Below are 20,246 nucleotides of genomic sequence, written 5' to 3'. Positions count from 1 at the left end.
CCACCTTAAGATCATCGCATACGATCACACTCAAATCCCACTCCTCTTCCATGCACAAAAGTTCTTCATCTCCTAAAGTGTACCGTTCCCTCAGGTTTTTGCAGCCCAAATGCATGACCCTGCGTTTTTTTAGCATTAAATCTAAGCTGCCAAATTCCTGACCATTCCTCCACTAAGACCTTCCTTACGTTATCCACACCATCAGGGGTGTCTGCCCTATTGCAGATTTGGTATCATCCACAAAGAGGTTATTGCGATATTGCTGAAGGGCTGTCTGGTAAAGCTATTATTTCCTGCTTGTCCATGGAGAAAGTGAAGTTGCTTACCTGTAACATTGGTTCTCCATGGACAGCAGGATAAATCAGCCACACAACCCCTTCATCTCCCCTCACATTGAAGTTACCCTTAGCTATAGAACAGACTGAGGAGGGAGGGGCATTAGTTATTATTATTATTTGTCACATTTGTATCCCACATTTTCCCACCTATTGCTAGGGAGGGAGCATTCGCACATGCATAGAGAGCTTTTGGGCTTTGGGAGAGAGGGTCCAGTCTGCAGCGTTCAGATGATGTTAACCCATATGTGTGGCTGACTTATCCTGCTGTCCATGGAGAACTTACGTTACAGATAAGCAACTTCGCTTTCACCGTTACTGTGTCGCTTTCTATTATGCACACACTACAGCTTCCCATCCTAACACACCCTAGAAAGACCTTCTCTCAGTGCAGCTAAAAGTACACATGCTGTAGAACATCCCATTCACTTTTAGCCGTATTTATAAAAACAGCTGATTAAAATGATAAAATGCATTTTATGCACATGAATCATTTTGAAAAAGGCTCTCATGCTTTTTGGTTTTGCATATTTGGATGTTTCCACTAATTGCTGCCAATAACCATAAAAAGATTTAATGTTGATGAAGTGCTGGTTAGTTTGCTGGTTCTCTAAGAAGACACACCAAAATATGTCTAAAGCTTACCCAGCAAACAGTTTACAGATACCTAAGGAGAAGACAGAGTTTTGCAGTCAATGCTGGTCATGGAGAAAACGAGGTTCTTATCTTTACTGACTCAGTGTAAGACTCTTCCAAGGAGGATGATGCACATGAATGTTTGAGACCACACATGCCACACTGAAGAATGACAATGGCTAAAATAATTGAGGGCTAGATTTTCTGAAGTGCGTTACTGCATTAACGCATGCTAATGATGTAAACATTCATTGTTAGTAACGAGGTCCCATTTCATCACATAATGCTTGTGAGTGCATGCCAACACACTTTAGTAAATCTAGCCCTAAATGTATCTGAATGGCATATCGGACATAGGTTCAATATAAATGGTTTAACGTCTAGATACCTTCATACTTTTGGGCTTCAATTGATTCACAGAGATTTTTCTTGTTGACAGAGTAAACTGAAAAAAGTGAAAGAAAAGTACAAAGATCAGGACAAAGAAGATCGAGAGCTTATCATGAAGCTGCTGGGCGTAAGTATGAAATACTGGGGAATACCAAGACCTTTTTTGTGCTCTGTTTATAAGAACATTGGATTTTTGACGTGTATTTTAGTCTGCAGGCTCAAACAAGGAAGACAAGGGGAAGAAAGGGAAAAAGGGAAAGCTAAAAGAAGAAGCGCCGAAGAAACAGCCTCCCAAATTCCGAAGCAATGCAAATGCCAGTGAAAGTGCCAAGAAGGAAGTTGGCTCCTCAGTAGATGTATTAAGCCGCGATGTACAGGAAATAGCACTGGAAGATCAGCAGGATGAGAAGGTGAGCGCTGTAGGCAGACCATAGCTGGGTTTCCTGCTGCTGCAACTCTACTTTAGATCTTAGGGTGTTCAGGATTTTCTTGGTAAATTCATCTGGTTAGTGCAAGCTCAGCGCTGAGAGCTAGATGATAGCAGGCCCTTTAGTGTGTGCTGAATTACCAAAATTCAATAAAAATATGTCTTCCTCTTAAGAGTTCCTTCTTCATATCTAGGAAGGGAGCTGGGCTCAGGTGGGGTGCAGGTCTGGATTTAAGATTGTAGCACCCACAGGAAGAGGGTCTGTGGGGAGGGAAGTCTCTCAGAGGTTGGGGAGTTGGGGGAAGTCCCAAGACCCAGTATTTGGGCACCTTCAGAATTTGGAGCCCTAGGTACATGCCTTTGTTACCTAAGCATTAATCCTGCCCTGGGCAGGTGGGAGGACTGCAAGGGGTTTTTTTTTCTTTCTACCTTTGGCTTCTGGAAGTGGGGAGTGGGAGGTAGAGGTGCAGGGCAATATGGGGTGATTTGCAGTGGAATATAGTCCAATCATTTCTGCTCCATTTATTTCACACTTGCTAGCCTGGATAATACTATTATCAATTTTATTTTATAGTGAAATATATTTTATTATCAATTTTATTTTACATATTTCGAGCAGGATGAACAGGATCAAGATCAGCAGGCAACAGAGGTGAGATTTCTCTCCTGGTTTGTAATAAAAAGTAGAATGCTGAGACATTCTAGAAATGCCGTTATTCTAGAAAATATTATGGCCATATTTACTTATCGGAGCCAATGTTCAAAGGCACTTTATCTGGCCAACAGGCACAGCTAATTGAGTAAGTGCCACTAAGAGGAATATTCAGTACCACTAACTGAACAGAGTCACTGGATATTTCCTTAGACCACCCTATACTATTTGGACCATGCCTGAGCGGTCCATGAGAAAAGCTTGGATGGTGCATGAGTTATACATTCTGTGATATTCAGACTGCTAACCAGATCCTAACTGGATAAAGATTGAACAGCAAAAAGGCTATCCTATCTTTATTTGGTTAGTAGTCTGAATATCACTGCCAACCAGAAAGCATCCCCAGTTAGCACTGTTCCCAATATTTAGCGCTGGCCAGTATCCGGATATCAGCTCTGAATATCCATTTTCTCTTTAACCACAGCATCTAGCAAATATGCTGACCGTCATGGCTCAATATTAGGGGGTGGGGGTGGTGAGGTTGAGTCCCTCCTCACTTCCTGCAGTTGCCTAAACCAGGTTTGCCCAGGGCTAGAAGGGAAGCCTCATCCAAGAAAGAGCTGTTCTGTGCCCCTCTCTGCTAACAATTGCCAAGCTATGAAGCCTTAGGTCCATCATTCTGGTGGTGTGGCCAAATGGTACCATTGCAGTGTGTTTATTGATCTTATCCACTTATGGTAAAGCTAAATTGCATACCTGTAGCAAGTGTATACTGTGTATACAGCAGGATTAATCGGGCACATGTGGGTGACATCATTGCATGACACTGGGAGAGGACAGATCTCCCAGAGCTTAGAGCTGATAAACTTCTGAGCTTGCATTGCCTTTCCCACATTCAGCAATCCCTTCAGTCTCTCTGTTCCATAGTTCAAGAGGATTGTAGCTCTCTGGGAGGCAGGAGAGATCATGTGGTTGATTAATCCTGCTACCATCAACAAGCAGAATGTAATCTGGGACACAGGTGAATCCCAAGCTCAGGCCACTCTGCTGTATAGAGGCTCTTTTAGGGTACTGTCTTGAATGAGTTAATTTTCCTTGTGAGGAGCAGCCTGAGATGATGATGAAGCGAGAGGAGCACAGTTCACAAAGACTGGTTGTTAGTACTGTTTGAGCGAAAGCACTGGTCCAGGCAGTAATGCGAAGTGGAGGTATTTCAGGAGCTACAGTAGTCAAACTGGTTCTGATTTGATGGGGTTTGATTGACTTGGTTAGAGGAGCTGCAGTCTGTTCATAACAGAAATGGATACAGGTTGCTAGCCAATTAGCTGGTTGTCTATCTATTTATTTGAAAGCTCATATTTACTGCAAAACTGGTTTAAGAACCGTTCATTGCAGTTTATAATAAACATCTAGATTAAATGTAAAACAGTTACAAATAAACATTAGATAAAAATAAACTAGCACATAATTTTACTTTATGAAATTGCTAGATAAAATCATATAAAAGCTATTTTGCCACTGGAATACCCAGTCGGTTGGGATTGAAGGAAACAAACATCTTTGTAGCTTTCTGATGGATTTTCTTCAGATAGTGAGAAAGAACTCATTTACAATCAAGTGGACTAACATGGCTACCATACCATTTTAGTCAAGTTTTTGTAAGGATTTCTCTTATGGCTATTTGTGTGGTTTAGGAACATGACCATGGGCTTGATTGGAAGTTTCACAAGAGATGGAAGAATGTTATTAAAGTTCCATTGCAGAGGAGTCTTCTGAATCATCATGATTCTCTATTGTCACTCCAGACCTGTCCAGATGTGTGGGTTTATTCTCTGCTACTAGCAGGTGGAGACTGAGAACTACTGTCTTATGACATGACCTTATAAGTATCCTGTGCAGCCCTCTCCCAGCCAGCATTTTCTCTGTCTCCAGCAGGTGGTAGGTGAGCTATTCTCTGCAGTCCTGATCTGGTCAGGTAGGCCATTTTGTTTTTGAGTGGAGGGAGGGGGCAAGAAGGAAAAAGAGGAAACCACTGGATTCAATGTGGAACCCTGAGAGGAAAGAGACTAAGACTAGCAGTGCTACATCAGTAGTCTGAGGGTGCTACACTTGGCTGGCCTGGGTCTCCCCAGATGAGGATCCTCTATTTGGTACAGTGTCTGCAAGGGAATGGCTCCCTGTGCCTTGTCCCCCCTCTCCTACTTGTTGGGCAGGCCACAAGCCAAAAGAAAATAGAGAAAGGATGTGCACTGAGGATCCTGAGTCGTGCAGGGCCTGGTGTGCAAGCTTGATTGGTAGCCAGAGGAGAAGAAGTCCCTAAGGGGAGGGTACACAGTTGTTTGGGCCCACATGTACTGCAAGGTGTGAAAACCATGTGCATACAGCAGGCAGGAAGTCAGGCTGCAACTGTGCATGGTTCCCCCAGGAAAGCAAAGTTTGCATTGTAGTCAGTGTGGACGCCGCTGTTCAAGCATATCCACGGTCTGTTGGTACTGCAGATGCAAAGATGGCTGCACTAGGTTGACTGATAGTGGAATAGAAGTGGAGGAGGATCCACCAAAGTACACACTAAAAGTGCAATGGGCGAGATAAGAAGAAAACCAGGAAAAAACAGAGCCCTGAAATCCAAGAGAGGACAGCGTATCTAGGAGTAGGCAGTGATCAACAGTGTCAAAAGCAGCAGATAGATTGAGTAGGATGAGGATAGAATAGAGACGTTTGGATCTGGCCAGGAACAGGTCACTGGAGACTTTAGCAAGGGCTGTTTCAGTTCAATGAGAGGACGAAAGCCAGATTGAAGTGGATCAAGAATAGCTTAAGATGAAATCAAGCCAAGACAACAGCGGTGAACAGCACATTCAAGTACTACTACTACTACTTATCATTTCTATAGCGCTACTAGATCTTGGATAGGAAAGGGAGGAGGGAGATGGGGTGATAGGTAGGGTCCAATGAAGGTTTTTTGAGGAGTGGTGTAACTGTGGCAGGATTAAAATGTAACCTACTCAAAATAAAATAATTTAAAACTACAAGAAAAATATTCTTCCATGAAGTGAGGGAGTGTGGAGGTACAATCTATTGATCTGATGGCATAAAATGCTAATGTAAAGTAATATGTCTTCAGATCCCTCTTAAATTAGTCTCTAGACAGAAATGAGCTGGAAGGGAATTCCATAGAGCTGGAGCTAGTTTTAAAAAAATGCAGTCCCCTGTGTGAAGTCCAGTCTTGCTGTAGATAATAAAGGAATAACCAAGTGGTTTTGATTTTGAGATCTTAATGACCTTAAGAGGCAGTAAGGAATGAGAAAGTTTGCTAGATATTGTAGCTATCCTGTATAAGGAACTTTGTGGGTTAAAGTTAGTAACTTAAATTGCATTCGAAATTTACATGGTAATTAATGTACTTTCTTTTAAAAGTGGAGTGATCCTGTGGAAATGCTTAACACCAGTGACAACCCTAATATCTACGTTTTGGATGGATTGAAGTCTTGTAATCACGTATTGTAGTCTAGTCTACTTATCATCAGGGTATGCACACGTTTATGCATGGAAGGTCTATCTAAGATAGATCTAAGAGATCTGATCAGCCCCAAAGCAATTTCAGGATACTGAAAAGATATGTGATTCAAAAGATACTTGGGTTTCTAAGGTAGAATATCTTTAAGGTGGAAACAAGCATCAAATTCTGTCCAAGAATTTAGGGCAAAATAGATGGAATTATACCGCAGTTACTTATCCACAAGGCCTTAGATTTTGAAGGATTTAATTAGTGATCATTTAACTAGTTGGCCACTTTCTCCAGACAGGTGTTTAATATATGAAGATCTGATATAATGGGGTTTACAATGAAGCTAATTGAATTCCATATGCATACAGATGAGCATGCACCCCTGATTCTTGGATTAACAATGCAAAGGGACTGAGGAATACAATAGTAATGGAGACAACATGGAATCTTGGGGAACTCCTCAAGTTAAATCACATGCTGGAGATGAGTGTGAAGAATGTAAACATAAAATGGTTTTTCCTTCAAAAATGATTGGAACCAATGTAACATTTTCCGATTAATCCAGTATCATTTATCCTTAGAAACTGGTAATCAACTAAATCAAAGTCCACTGATAGGTTGAGAAAGACAATGATTGTGAAAGTTCATATGTTCTTCATTCCTGCCAATTGAGCGTCAATTGGTAGTAATAGATGCGGTTTAGCCAAAGGCTAGTCTGTTTTACATGTTTCTGTCTTGGCCATTGCTGGACAAAGTAATTCAGAAGATTGAGAGCCATCTGAGTTGAGTTATTCTGGTGACTTCAGATTGGCCTCGGAGACCAAGGTATGTGGATCTAATGAAGTTGAAAATGGAGGACTGCTAGCTCTGTCCAGTGAGAAAACTCTGTTTGGTTTAGACCGAACCAGTTGCAAGACACATTTCTGTTCTGTTTTACTGCATAGCTCTTGAGAGGTGAGGTTTTGCAAAAGAGGATACTCCTCTTGGGTCATAGCTATCCTTTTGCCTTCCATAAAGACTTCAGCATCGTTAGCATACATCCAGGTATGGTAGATCTTCAAGATGTGGTGTCTTGACTGGCAGATGATACTTTTGCAGGCGTGCACCTGGGAGATTTTGGATTTTTTATAGGTTTGGATAAAGAGTTGGCTCATGCTTCCCTGAAGGCACAGGTAGAGCTTTGGGGACACATCCAGCATGTTTTCTAAGGAAGGATGAAGCTGCTGAGGCCCCCAAGGCATCCAGTGGGTACCCTTGTGGAACTTGAACCAGGTCCTATCGGCTCTAATGTGAACACCATTTGAGCTGTTAAGGAGATCTCTCTGAAGGATGTCATGTTGAAGATATATTTCGGTAGCCATTTGTTCGGCTAGGAGAATTTCAGAGTTGTTGGCATTGTCTTGTTGGGAGCTTTTCTTGGTTCCTTCTTAGGAGAAGGTAGTCATCTGAATGGTTCCTTCCTTCCTGCCCTAGGTTGGGTCTTTGTTCCACATCAATCAGTCAATTTCTGTGCCGTTTAAAAAAAATGGCAGGGGATGAGGATATGAAACATTTGCAAATGTGGGATGAATGCTACTCTGTTATTTTAAGAGAACTGAAGAGTTCTGGAGTTTGGGCCAATTGATTGTATTGTTTGGATGGGCCAGGAAGGGGGGAACAGCCTCTAAGGCAAAGGTCACGCAAAGGATTTAGGAGACCATAGTATCAGCAAATACAGTATCATTCATGGTCATCTGGTGCCTCCATTCCTGATGGCCTCTTCAACTTAGAGTGAGGCTTTGTCTTGGGTGTAAAAGATTGATTCTGCTACAGGAAATTAGTAGATTGGCTACCTGGGCCTCTTTGCTTTCCTTTGTATGACACTGTAGATTAGATGTTAAGGCTAAGCAGGATGTGTGCTTTGGAGCAAATGTGTTGTCAGCTGGATTGCTTTTGGTAAGTCCCATGCTTTTAGTCTGTTCTGGAGGGACGATGAGGAAAGGGAAATTAGATTTTACTTGCTAATTTCTTGTCGTGAATCCCTCCAGACCAGTCCAAACCCACCCGGTTGGTGGTTGGTCTTGAAAAGCAGGTCATTTCTCCTTTTCTCGTGGCAGACCCTAGGCTCATTCTTTGCCATTATCTCCACTTTTCCACGTTGTTTGAGTTAATTATTACTCTTTGCTGATATTCTTTGGTTCAGGGAGGGGGGAGGTCCTTGTTCCTGTTTAAAGTAAGTATTGGCTGGCAGAGTGCTGGACAAGATACTTATAAGATGGTGTCATAAGCTAGTAGTTCTCAGTCTCCATCTACTGGCAGGAGAATGTGTACCCATGTGTCTGGACTGGTCTGGAGGGACTCCAGGAAAGATTAATAGGGAAAGCTTTGAGAGGACTGCTGCATGCAGGAGGGGCCACCATGCAGAGATGTCACTTGTTGGACACGAGTGTCTCTCTTACCTGGTGTACAGGGGGTGCCTGGAGGAGTGGCCTAGTGGTTAGAGTAGTGGATTTTGGTCCTGGGGAACTGGGTTCGATTCCCACTGCAGGCACAGGCAGCTCCTTGTGACTCTGGGCAAGTCACTTAACCTTCCATTGCCCCAGGTACAAATAAGTACCTGTATATAATATGTAAGCCGCATTGAGCCTGCCATGAGTGGGAAAGCGCGGGTACAAATGTAATAAAAAATAAAATAAAAGTTAAAGGTCAATGAATGTGTCTGAAAATTACAGCGTTCAGCACCATGAGAATTAAGCCATTACAAACAGCAGTAAATGAATGTGAAGCAAACGCCAACATACAATAATTCGAGTTTGTGAAGTCAGTGTGTCAGATTGGGCTAGTCATTGTTATGTTTGTTTAAAGAAGACCAGTGTGCTTAGCTGAAATGTTATGATGGAATTGGACCGATCTTTTCATTGTTATTGTGTGGATCTAACTTGTTAACAAAAGTACTATAGCATTGAGTCTGATAAGGTTCAATAAAGTCAGAGTTGAAAACCGCTAGGAAGTCCAGATTTCAACATGGCTTTCACCTCTTGTCTTGCTTTGGTGTGCAATCCTAGGATGAGCAGAGCCTCCTGGACTCTTTGACAGGCCAGCCACACGTGGACGATGTACTTCTCTTCTCGGTACCAGTCTGTGCACCGTATACTGCCATGACAAATTATAAGTATGTTGCTGATTCTCAGGTATTTTCAGAATTTCCAATAACTGTTTTGCAGCAGTAGCTGGAAGTTTAATGCATTGCAAAACAAAATCTGCTTGAGTGCAGGAGAAGGGGATCAGCTGCTGTTTCTATTCTGTATACTGCAGTATTCCTTGCTCTCAACACCTACTTCCCAGCAACAAATTGTAAATGAACCTGCCATCCCTGAGAGCTCCTTTAGGCATGAGCAAATGCAATACAAAACAGATGCTGAAAGCTTTCCAAGATATACCCCTTTCCATTTTTCAGATGGTAGGAATGTCCCCATTTCCATTCTGTCCTGGCTGAAATCTCCAGTTGTTGGGTGAAGTATCACTTTTTCTGTTTTCAGTGTGTTTTAAACAGAGTATTTGATTGATTTATTTTATAGATACAAAGTGAAACTCACTCCAGGAACTCAGAAGAAAGGAAAAGGTATGTTATGATGCTTTTCAATAAAATTGTTAGCTGTTTTCAGTTAATGACTTACTAATATGGTCTTATTTATTTTGCAGCTGCTAAAACAGCCTTGAATAGTTTCATGCATTCCAAAGAAGCTTTTACAAGGGAGAAAGATTTATTTCGAAGTGTTAAAGTAAGCAGTCACCTACCTTCTAAGCAGCACCACTGGTTTCAACCTAGATACCCAAAACTGGCATTTTCAGCTTGATTTCTTCCATATCGTTTGGGGGAGGAGGGAGGAAAGGGGTGCAGGCAGTTTCTTTGGGCTTGCAGCTCCATCCATGAGCCTTCATTCACAACTACCTGCAGATTTATTTTTTCCCTGTCTTATATCCATCTTCCAAATAGTCATTAAAAATGTAACTATTTACAAGAAGGTGGTGAGGGGCAGTGGCACTTGTATTTCCCCCAGGAAGCCTCACACAGGATAGTAGAGGTCTCCGGACTGAGACTCGGCATGCACAGCAAGCAGTGCCAAAGCCCAACTCACTCCCGTCTCTCCCTACAGCAGCAGAGTTTATCTTAAATGGTGAGGAAATCGTAAGACTTTACTTCCCGTTTAATATTTTATATCTCTCCTTTAGTCCTTGGCTGGAGACTATTGCAGGAATATGCTTTATTTAACCTCCAAAACCTAAAGAAAATCTACTCAACTATATTTAGCATTCAACAGTAGCACTAATAGTATGATTCGAACAGCGAGAACTCTACCTATTACTCCTGGGGAAATTTGGCGCAAAATGAAAAATTCCACACACAAATGTTGGGAATTCTGTGCACAATATTTTAAAATTCTGCATCTTTATTTGTAATTTTTTTTGTGCAGAATTTCTCCAATCATAAGACCTAACCACTCCCCCAGCTTGTTCCTCACAAGTGATATCATTCTCTAGGTTCCATCTTGCCCAGTTCTCTCTCATGCCAACTTAGCTTCAGCTTCCACCCTCCCCACTCTGATTTAGTCTGAACCCCTTCCCCCAGCTTTCTCTTCCTCCTAGTTCTTTCTCTCCCCTCAGCCCCCAACTCCTACCTCTTTGTATTCTTTCTGTCCTTGCCTCTACATTACTGTGTTTTCCTTCCAGATAATGTGGCATAAGGAAGAAATAAGCAACTGGACATCAGACCACTTCCTCCTCTTCTGTTGGACTGGGCCCACTGCTTATTTGAACCACGTGGGATTCTATACAGCAGTTGGCCCCAGGCCAGCAGAGGAGGAGGAGGAAGTGGTCCTATGCACAGCCGCTTGTTTCTTCCTTACGCCACATGATCTGGGAGGGGGAGGTGGGATTTGTATGAGCAGTCTGTGGGAGTGTGCCTCAAGAGGAGAGGGATCAGAAACCTGACAAATGGTTTGTTCCCTTCTGTTCCCTGTGCAGAATTCTGCAAGGCAATCACAGAATTCTGCATTGCGCAGAATGCCCCCAGGAGTAACCTATGAATAGGCAGCACTACAGATATTACACTAGACCCTAAAACACCAAACCGTCTATACAAGTAAAACAGAACAAGTGGGACTGCTACAGATCTCAACACAAACAAATATCACACCTCAGTCACACATAAGACACAGACCCTCGTCAAATCTAGAACAAGGGATTCCAAATTAGAGATAGAAATATGAAGACAAAAATTGAACTGAGAACCTCAAGAAGTTAAGCTCAGCATATACTGCAACACTGGAGAAACAAAAACAAAACACATTTTCTTTTGTACTGAACACAATATATATAAACATCTGTGATGCACATTTCCCTGGCCTAAGCTAACAAATTCCAGTTAATAAATTCAAAATAAAACACTTTCTTCTACCTTTCTGTTTCTGGGCCTTTTATTTTTCCCATCATGTTGGTCCCAGTTTCTATTTTATGCTTTCCTGTCTTCTGCTAAATCTGTTTTCAGTGGCCGCTAGCCATTTGTTATTTTTTCTCTCTCCTATCTTGCTACATTCCCTCATTACACCTGTCTCTGACTTATCTATCTTTCTCTAAGTTCTCTCCTCCATTGCCTCTGTCTACTCAAATTTCATCCTCTTACTCTATTCCTTTTCACTTTTCATTTACTTGTATCAACTTTCTATCCCCTAGTGCTCACATTTCCCATCCTCCTATTCCCTTTTATCTTTCATCTGTTCTCCATTACCATATTTCTACCCTCTGTACTCGCTATCCTCCTTTCACTCATCTCCTTGAGAACTCTCCCATGGCCTCTCCCACATGGATCCACCATTCCTAGCATCTCCTCTCTCCAAGGAGATTTGATGAACAAGAGATAGCGTGATGTCACAAAGCTGAATCCAGTCCACCCAAGGTTTTCATTCTCACCAACGCAGCTGCTGCCATCTTGGTAAACCCAAAATAATGTAATTGATAGGGTGACAAGCTCTGTCTATCGGTTTCAGGCCAGATAATGGGCCAAGCACGCTCCTGCTGTCTCCTGTTCATCAAACCTCCTTGCTCCCTCCCACCTTTATCCCCCCCCCCCCCCCCCCCAAGTCCAGCATTTCTCCTTATTGCCCTTCTACACCCTTCCTTCCGAGTCTATCATCTCTCACTTTTTTCCTCCCTTCTGCCCCCTGAGTCTGGCATCTCTTCTTCTCCCATCCATCGCCTGACATCTCTTTTCCTCCCTTCTGCCCCTATCTCTCTCTCTTCCCCCCTTCCCCCCCCCCCCCCCCCATCATCTCTTCTTCCCCTCCTTTGCTCTCTTGGAGTCCACCTCTTCCTCTGCCCTCTCCCGCAAATCTATCTTTCCCTTCCCCATTTTGCTCCTCCACCCTCCCCCAAATCAATCTCCCTTTGGCACCCTCTTCTGAGTCTATTGCTTTTTCTATCCCTCTTCCTCCATCCTCCCCATCTTTCCTTGTCCCTGACCAGACCCCCAGTCCTCCCCCAAGTCCCTCTCCTGTCTCACCCTCCCCATCCATCTCTCCTCCCTCCCATTATCCCATCCCCAACTCCATCTCTCTTTTTTCCCCTCCCTTCGTCCAACATCTGTCCCTTCCCTCATTCCCTCCCCTGAGTCCAACCTCTCTTCTTTCCACCCCAGCATCACTCAGTCTCTCTTCTCACCCAGCAGGCCATCTCCCCCCCCCCTTTGTTCCTCAACCTCTTTTTCCTTACCTTTAATTTGTTCCAAAAGTTGCCAGGCAGCAATTCACACATGCTGCCCTGCCACTGGGCCATCTTCTCTCTACCGCAGCCCACCCTCTCTGACATAACTTCCTGTTCCGCTGGGGTAGGCTGTAGTATAGAGATGTTGTCAGGCTGGCGGCTGGGCAGCATGTGTGAATTGCTGCCACTGCCCAGCATCTTATGGAACAAATTAAAGGTAGGGAAAGGGGTGGAGGAACGAATTGGGAAGATGTCAACCCAGGGGGCGCAGAATGGAAGGAAGGATGCTGGGGGAGAAGTGCAGCAGAGATAGCTTAACTAGCAGGTAGACTGGACTGGCTATTGGCAAGATGCCACTTGCTGTAGAGTGCCGTCTGAGGCGGCCTCATTATAGGGCCGCCCCTGACGTTTCTATTATTTTCAGTTGGATCCTCCTTCCATTTTCTGAAGGATTTTCTTTTAGCTCCTATAGCTTCCTTCACCTCACTTTTTAGTAGAGGTGGGCAATGATTAAAAATTTAATCATGGCATGCATTTTGGGCATTTCACTCTTTCCTATTGAACACAGTCATATCTCTCTTTCTCCGAGGACAAGCAGGCTGCTTGTTCTCACGACTGGGGTGACGTCCGCGGCAGCCCCCACCAACCTGAAAAAAGCTTCGCGGGACGGTCGGCACGCAGGGCACGCCCACCGCGCATGCGCGGCCGTCTTCCCGCCCGTGCGCGACCGCTCCCGCCAGTTCCTTTTTTTCCGCGTCTGGAGAGAGTCGTGCCTCGCCGCTCTCTCTGATTCAGCCGCCGGATTTCGATCGCGTTTACGCGGATCGTGCTTTTTCTTTGTTTAACTTTGTTTAGTTACCGTCCGGTTTCTTTTTAAAAAAAAAAAAAAGAAACCCTGCGCGTGTGGAGCACGCGCTCCCTTTTTCCCTCGCTTCCAGCGGGGACGCCACATTGCGGCCTAGTGGCCGCACGGTCGTTTCTTTTTTCGTGGTGTGATTTTAGCCACCATTGACGATTTTGACTTCGCCGACGCGATTTTTCCGTCGATGTCCTCAAAGGTCCCGAGTGGATTTAAAAAGTGTGGTCGCTGCGGCCGGCCGATCTCGCAGACCGACACCCACGCTTGGTGCCTCCAGTGCCTCGGGCCGGAGCACAATATCAAGTCGTGTTCCCTGTGTCTCGGTCTCCGGAAACGGACTCAGGTTGCGAGGCAAGTTCTGCGGGACCGTCTTTTTGGAACTTGCGCCGGCCCCTCGACCTCGACGGCGTCGGTATCGACGCCCGGTCCTTCGGTACCGGTATCGATGCCCGAGACATCGGCACCGATGGCATCGACCCCAGGAGAACAGGTCCCGTCGGCCCGCCGGTCCGCTGGCGAGGGTAGAGGTGAGCGGCCGCGTGGGCAGTCGGCCCCGGTCACTCCCTCAGCCCGTGGCCCTCGGGACCGAACCCTGTCTGACCCGGCTCCTCGGGACCGAGGAGGATCGTCCTCCTCCTCCTCCATACCTCCCGGCACCGGTGACGCGCATCGGAAGAAAGACAAGAAGCGTCGTCACCGGTCGCCCTCGGTGCATCCGGACATCGGAGAGGAGGCGGCGCCGAAGCGTCATCGTCGAGAGGAGAGGTCCCCGTCGGTCGTGGAGGTACCGACGCGTCAGGGTTCCGGCACCTCGGTGCCGTCTCCTGGCCCCCATCAGCTTCTGGCACCGACACCCCTACCGGCCCCACCGCCTTTCCCGGCAGCGGGCCTGGACGAGTGCCTCAGAGCCATCCTTCCGGGGATCCTGGAAGGGCTGATGCGCCAGGCTGTGCCGGCGCCGGGGGTGCTTGCGCCCTCGGCGCCGATGTCTGTGGCGCCGGTGAGCTCTAGCCCGGCGCCGGGGCCGTCGACACCGCCGCCGCTTGCGGCGCCGGTCTCGACCGCCACGCAGGTGGAGTCCCCGTCGACGTCGATGGAGGGAGCTCCGTCCCCGCCGGCGCGGGAGTCCACCGCTCGACGACACCGAGACCTCGGTGCCTCGACGTCGAGCCGGGCCCGGTTCAGGACTCAGCTACATGAGCTTATGTCCGATACCGAGGATGAGGACTCGTGGGGGGAAGAGGAGGACCCTAGATATTTCTCCTCAGAGGAGTCTACGGGCCTTCCCTCGGACCCCACGCCTTCACCGGAGAGGAAGCTCTCACCCCCCGAGAGCCTCTCCTTTGCCTCCTTTGTGCGGGATATGTCTATCAGCATTCCCTTCCCCGTGGTCTCTGTGGAAGAGCCGAGGGCCGAGATGCTCGAGGTCCTCGACTATCCATCGCCACCTAGAGAGTCCTCCACGGTGCCGCTGCACAATGTCCTCAAGGAGACACTGCTTCGGAACTGGGTGCGACCGTTAACTAACCCCACCATTCCCAAGAAAGCAGAGCCCCAATACAGGATCCACTCCGACCCAGAGTTAATGCGGCCCCAATTGCCCCATGACTCGGCGGTCGTGGATTCTGCTCTCAAGAGGGCATGGAGTTCGAGGGATACCGCCTCGGCGCCCCCGGGGCGGGAGTCTCGCACTCTGGACTCGTTTGGGAGGAAGGCCTACCAATCCTCCATGCTCGTGACCCGCATCCAGTCATACCTGCTCTATATGAGCATTCACATGCGGACCTATGTGCAACAACTGGCGGACCTGGTCGAGAAGCTCCCGCCGGAGCAGTCCAGGCCTTATCAGGAGGTGGTCAGGCAGCTGAAGGCGTGCAGAAAGTTCCTGTCCAGGGGTACCTATGACACCTGTGACGTGGCATCTCGTGCTGCGGCCCAAGGTATAGTGATGCGCAGGCTCTCATGGCTGCGTGCCTCTGACCTGGACAACCGCACCCAGCAGAGACTGGCCGACGTCCCTTGCCGGGGGGATAACATTTTTGGTGAGAAGGTCGAGCAGATGGTGGACCAACTGCATCAGCGGGAAACCGCTCTCGACAAGCTCTCCCACCGGGCGCCTTCAGCATCCACCTCAGCAGGTGGACGTTTTTCCCGGGCCCGGCAGGCTGCACCCTATTCTTTTGCAAAGCGTAGGTACAGCCAGCCGGCCCGAAGGCCTCGTCAGGCACAGGGACAGCCCCAGCGCGCTCGTTCCCGTCAACAGCGTGCGCCTAAGCAGCCCCCTGCGCCTCCACAGCAAAAGCCAGGGACGGGCTTTTGACTGGATCCACGGGAACATAGCCGCCCTCAAAGTGTCCGTACCGGACGATCTGCCGGTCGGGGGAGGTTAAAATTTTTTCACCAAAGGTGGCCTCTCATAACCTCCGACCAGTGGGTTCTCCAAATAGTGCGGTGCGGATACGCCCTGAATTTGGTCTCCCTGCCTCCAAATTGTCCTCCGGGAGCTCAATCCTTCAGCTCCCATCACAAGCAGGTACTTGCAGAGGAACTCTCCGCCCTTCTCAGCGCCAATGCGGTCGAGCCCGTACCACCCGGGCAGGAAGGGCAGGGATTCTATTCCAGGTACTTCCTTGTGGAAAAGAAAACAGGGGGGATGCGTCCCATCCTAGACCTGAGAGGCCTGAACAAATTCCTGGTCAAAGAAAAGTTCAGGATGCTTTCCTTGGGCACCCTTCTGCCAATGATTCAGAAAAACGATTGGCTATGTTCCCTGGATTTAAAGGATGCATATACTCACATCCCGATACTGCCAGCTCACAGACAGTATCTCAGATTCCGCCTGGGCGCACGACACTTTCAGTACTGTGTGCTGCCCTTTGGGCTCGCCTCCGCCCCACGAGTGTTTACAAAGTGCCTCGTGGTGGTGGCGGCGTACCTACGCAGGCTGGGAGTGCACGTGTTCCCATATCTCGACGATTGGCTGGTCAAGAACACCTCGGAGGCAGGAGCCCTCCGGTCCATGCAGTGCACTATTCAACTCCTGGAGCTGCTGGGGTTTGTGATAAATTACCCAAAGTCCCATCTCCAGCCAACCCAGTCTCTGGAATTCATAGGAGCTCTGCTGAATACCCAGACGGCTCAGGCCTTCCTTCCCGAAGCGAGGGCCAACAACCTCCTGTCCCTCGCTTCGCAGACCAGAGCGTCTCAGCAGGTCACAGCTCGGCAGATGTTGAGACTTCTGGGTCATATGGCCTCCACAGTTCATGTGACTCCCATGGCTCGTCTTCACATGAGATCTGCTCAATGGACCCTAGCTTCCCAGTGGTTCCAAGCCACCGGGAATCTAGAAGATGTCATCCGCCTCTCCACCAGTTGCCGCACTTCACTGCTCTGGTGGACCATCCGGACCAATTTGACCCTGGGACGTCCATTCCAAATTCCGCAGCCCACGAAGGTGCTGACGACGGATGCATCTCGCCTGGGTTGGGGAGCTCATGTCGATGGGCTTCACACCCAGGGTCTGTGGTCCCTCCAGGAAAAGGATCTGCAGATCAACCTCCTGGAGCTCCGAGCGATCTGGAACGCGCTGAAGGCTTTCAGAGATCGGCTGTCCTGCCAAATTATCCAAATTCGGACAGACAATCAGGTTGCAATGTATTACGTCAACAAGCAGGGGGGCACCGGATCTCGCCCCCTGTGTCAGGAAGCCGTCGGGCTGTGGCGTTGGGCGTGCCAGTTTGGCATGCTCCTCCAAGCCACATACCTGGCAGGCGTAAACAACAGTCTGGCCGACAGACTGAGCAGAGTCATGCAACCGCACGAGTGGTCGCTCCATTCCAGAGTGGTTCGCAAGATCTTCCGAGAGTGGGGCACCCCCTCGGTGGACCTTTTCGCCTCTCAGACCAACCACAAGCTGCCTCTGTTCTGTTCCAGACTTCAGACACACGGCAGGCTAGCGTCGGACGCCTTTCTCCTCCATTGGGGGACCGGCCTCCTGTATGCTTATCCTCCCATACCTTTGGTGGGGAAGACCTTACTGAAGCTGAAGCACGACCGCGGCACCATGATTCTGATAGCGCCCTTTTGGCCCCGTCAGATCTGGTTCCCTCTTCTTCTGGAGTTGTCCTCAGAAGAACCGTGGAGATTGGAGTGTTTTCCGACTCTCATTTCGCAGAACGACGGAGCGTTACTGCACCCCAACCTTCAGTCTCTGGCTCTCACGGCCTGGATGTTGAGGGCGTAGACTTCGCTGCGTTGGGTCTTTCGGAGGGTGTCTCCCGGGTCCTGCTTGCCTCCAGGAAGGATTCCACTAAAAAGAGTTACTTTTTCAAGTGGAGGAGGTTTGTCGTTTGGTGTGAGAGCAAGGCCCTAGAACCTCGTTCTTGCCCTGCACAGAACCTGCTTGAATACCTTCTACACTTATCAGAGTCTGGCCTCAAGACCAACTCAGTAAGGAATCACCTTAGTGCGATTAGTGCTTACCATTATCGTGTAAAAGGTAAAGTCATCTCTGGAGAGCCTTTAGTCGTTCGATTCATGAGAGGCTTGCTTTTGTCAAAGCCCCCTATCAAGCCTCCTACAGTGTCATGGGATCTCAACGTCGTCCTCACCCAGCTGATGAAACCTCCTTTTGAGCCACTGAATACCTGCCATCTGAAGTACTTGACCTGGAAGGTCATTTTCTTGGTGGCAGTTACTTCAGCTCGTAGGGTCAGTGAGCTTCAAGCCCTAGTAGCTCATGCTCCATATACCAAATTTCATCACAACAGAGTAGTGCTCCGCACCCACCCAAAGTTCCTGCCGAAGGTGGTGTCGGAGTTCCATCTTAACCAGTCAATTGTCTTGCCAACATTCTTCCCCAGGCCGCATACCCGCCCTGCTGAACGTCAGTTGCACACATTGGACTGCAAGAGAGCATTGGCCTTCTACTTGGAGCGGACACAGCCCCATAGACAGTCCGCCCAATTGTTTGTTTCTTTCGACCCTAACAGGCTAGGGGTAGCTGTCGGGAAACGCACCATCTCCAATTGGCTAGCAGATTGCATTTCCTTCACTTACGCCCAGGCTGGGCTGACTCTTGAGGGTCATGTCACGGCTCATAGTGTTAGAGCCATGGCAGCGTCAGTGGCCCACTTGAAGTCAGCCACTATTGAAGAGATTTGCAAGGCTGCGACGTGGTCATCTGTCCACACATTCACATCACATTACTGCCTCCAGCAGGATACCCGACGCGACAGTCGGTTCGGGCAGTCGGTGCTGCAGAATCTGTTTGGGGTGTAAATCCAACTCCACCCTCCAGGACCCGAATTTATTCTGGTCAGGCTGCACTCTCAGTTAGTTGTTCTTCGTAGGTCAATTTCTGTTGTACCCTCGCCGTTGCGAGGTTCAATTGACCTGGGTTCTTGTTTTGAGTGAGCCTGAAAGCTAGGGATACCCCAGTCGTGAGAACAAGCAGCCTGCTTGTCCTCGGAGAAAGTGAATGATACATACCTGTAGCAGGTGTTCTCCGAGGACAGCAGGCTGATTGTTCTCACCTACCCTCCCTCCTCCCCTTTGGAGTTGTGTGTTTCATCTTTTGCTAGTCATTCAACTGGCGGGAGCGGTCGCGCACGGGCGGGAAGACGGCCGCGCATGCGCGGTGGGCGTGCCCTGCGTGCCGACCGTCCCGCGAAGCTTTTTTCCGGTTGGTGGGGGCTGCCGCGGACATCACCCCAGTCGTGAGAACAATCAGCCTGCTGTCCTCGGAGAACACCTGCTACAGGTATGTATCATTCACTCTCTCATACCCTCTGTTTCTTTCTATCATGCCCCCCTCACCAGCCTTCACCTAGATTCTCTCATGCCCCCTGACTTTTTAAATGCAGACCTGCCCCCTTCTCGCATTTACCTTGCACTGGGCTCTACAGATTCTTTAGCCACATCGTGCAGGAAGTTGTGGAAGTCTTGCTGGACTTGAAACCAAGAGACTTCCCTAACTTCCTGCACTGCGATTCAAGTATCTGCAGAGCCCGGTGAAGGGAAAGAAAAAGGACTTTGAGGCAGCAAGGAAGAAATGGCCAAGCCCCGCTGTTGAGGTAAACACAGGGGGAAGGGGGTGGGTCTGCATTATAAAAAAAAATCAGCTGGCATTAACACAGTAAAATATTAATGCGTTAATACCCCACCCCTACGTTTTAACCATACTGTCATTTGGCGTTCCTTCCTCCCTTTTTTAATACATGGACTGTATCTGGTCTGGGCTTCCAGGATGGTATTTTTGAATAGCATCCATGCCTGATGTAAATTTTTGACCTTTGTAGCTGCTCCTCTAAGATTTTTTATTTTTTACCATTTCCCTCATTTTATAATAGTCTCCATTTTGAAAGTTTTAAATGCTAACATATTGGGATTTCCTATGTGTACTTACTCCAGAGATTATCTTGCCGTTTTTCTGAATTATTGACTGTGATAATTGCACTCCCCGTATCAAGACAGGTTTTTTTTTTTCTAACTAAGTTAAGCTGCTGGCTATGGCCAAATTTCCTTGGTCAGTGGTTTTACCGTTTTGCTAGAGAGCTGTTAGGTTCAACTCATTGTCTTTGGACTGTTTTAATAACTTTTATACCTTATAAACCGTCTTTCTGCTAGTAGTTTGATATATAACATGCATGAAAACAGTGGCTGCTTTAAGTAAAATCAATATATATTTCATGTTAATGTTG

The 20,246-nt window shown here is 47.5% G+C and overlaps 1 protein-coding gene across 3 annotated transcripts in view; it reads left to right on the top strand.

Moving 5' to 3' along the window:
* The window catches only part of NEMF (nuclear export mediator factor), a 132,372-nt gene that overhangs the window by 111,132 nt on the left and 994 nt on the right, over positions 1–20,246 (top strand). For all 3 annotated transcript variants that reach the window (XM_030214074.1, XM_030214073.1, XM_030214075.1), the window contains 6 exons: positions 1,411–1,488; positions 1,571–1,771; positions 2,408–2,440; positions 8,993–9,099; positions 9,506–9,549; positions 9,630–9,709. In XM_030214074.1, the coding sequence (XP_030069934.1) occupies positions 1,411–1,488; positions 1,571–1,771; positions 2,408–2,440; positions 8,993–9,099; positions 9,506–9,549; positions 9,630–9,709 (543 nt within the window). The remainder of the gene's footprint in view (positions 1–1,410; positions 1,489–1,570; positions 1,772–2,407; positions 2,441–8,992; positions 9,100–9,505; positions 9,550–9,629; positions 9,710–20,246) is intronic.

This window comes from Microcaecilia unicolor, chromosome 9, assembly GCF_901765095.1.
Source record: "Microcaecilia unicolor chromosome 9, aMicUni1.1, whole genome shotgun sequence".
NCBI classification, from domain to species: domain Eukaryota; kingdom Metazoa; phylum Chordata; class Amphibia; order Gymnophiona; family Siphonopidae; genus Microcaecilia; species Microcaecilia unicolor.
Note: the sequence above shows the minus strand (reverse complement) of the source record. Positions and strands in the feature narration are given on the sequence as shown.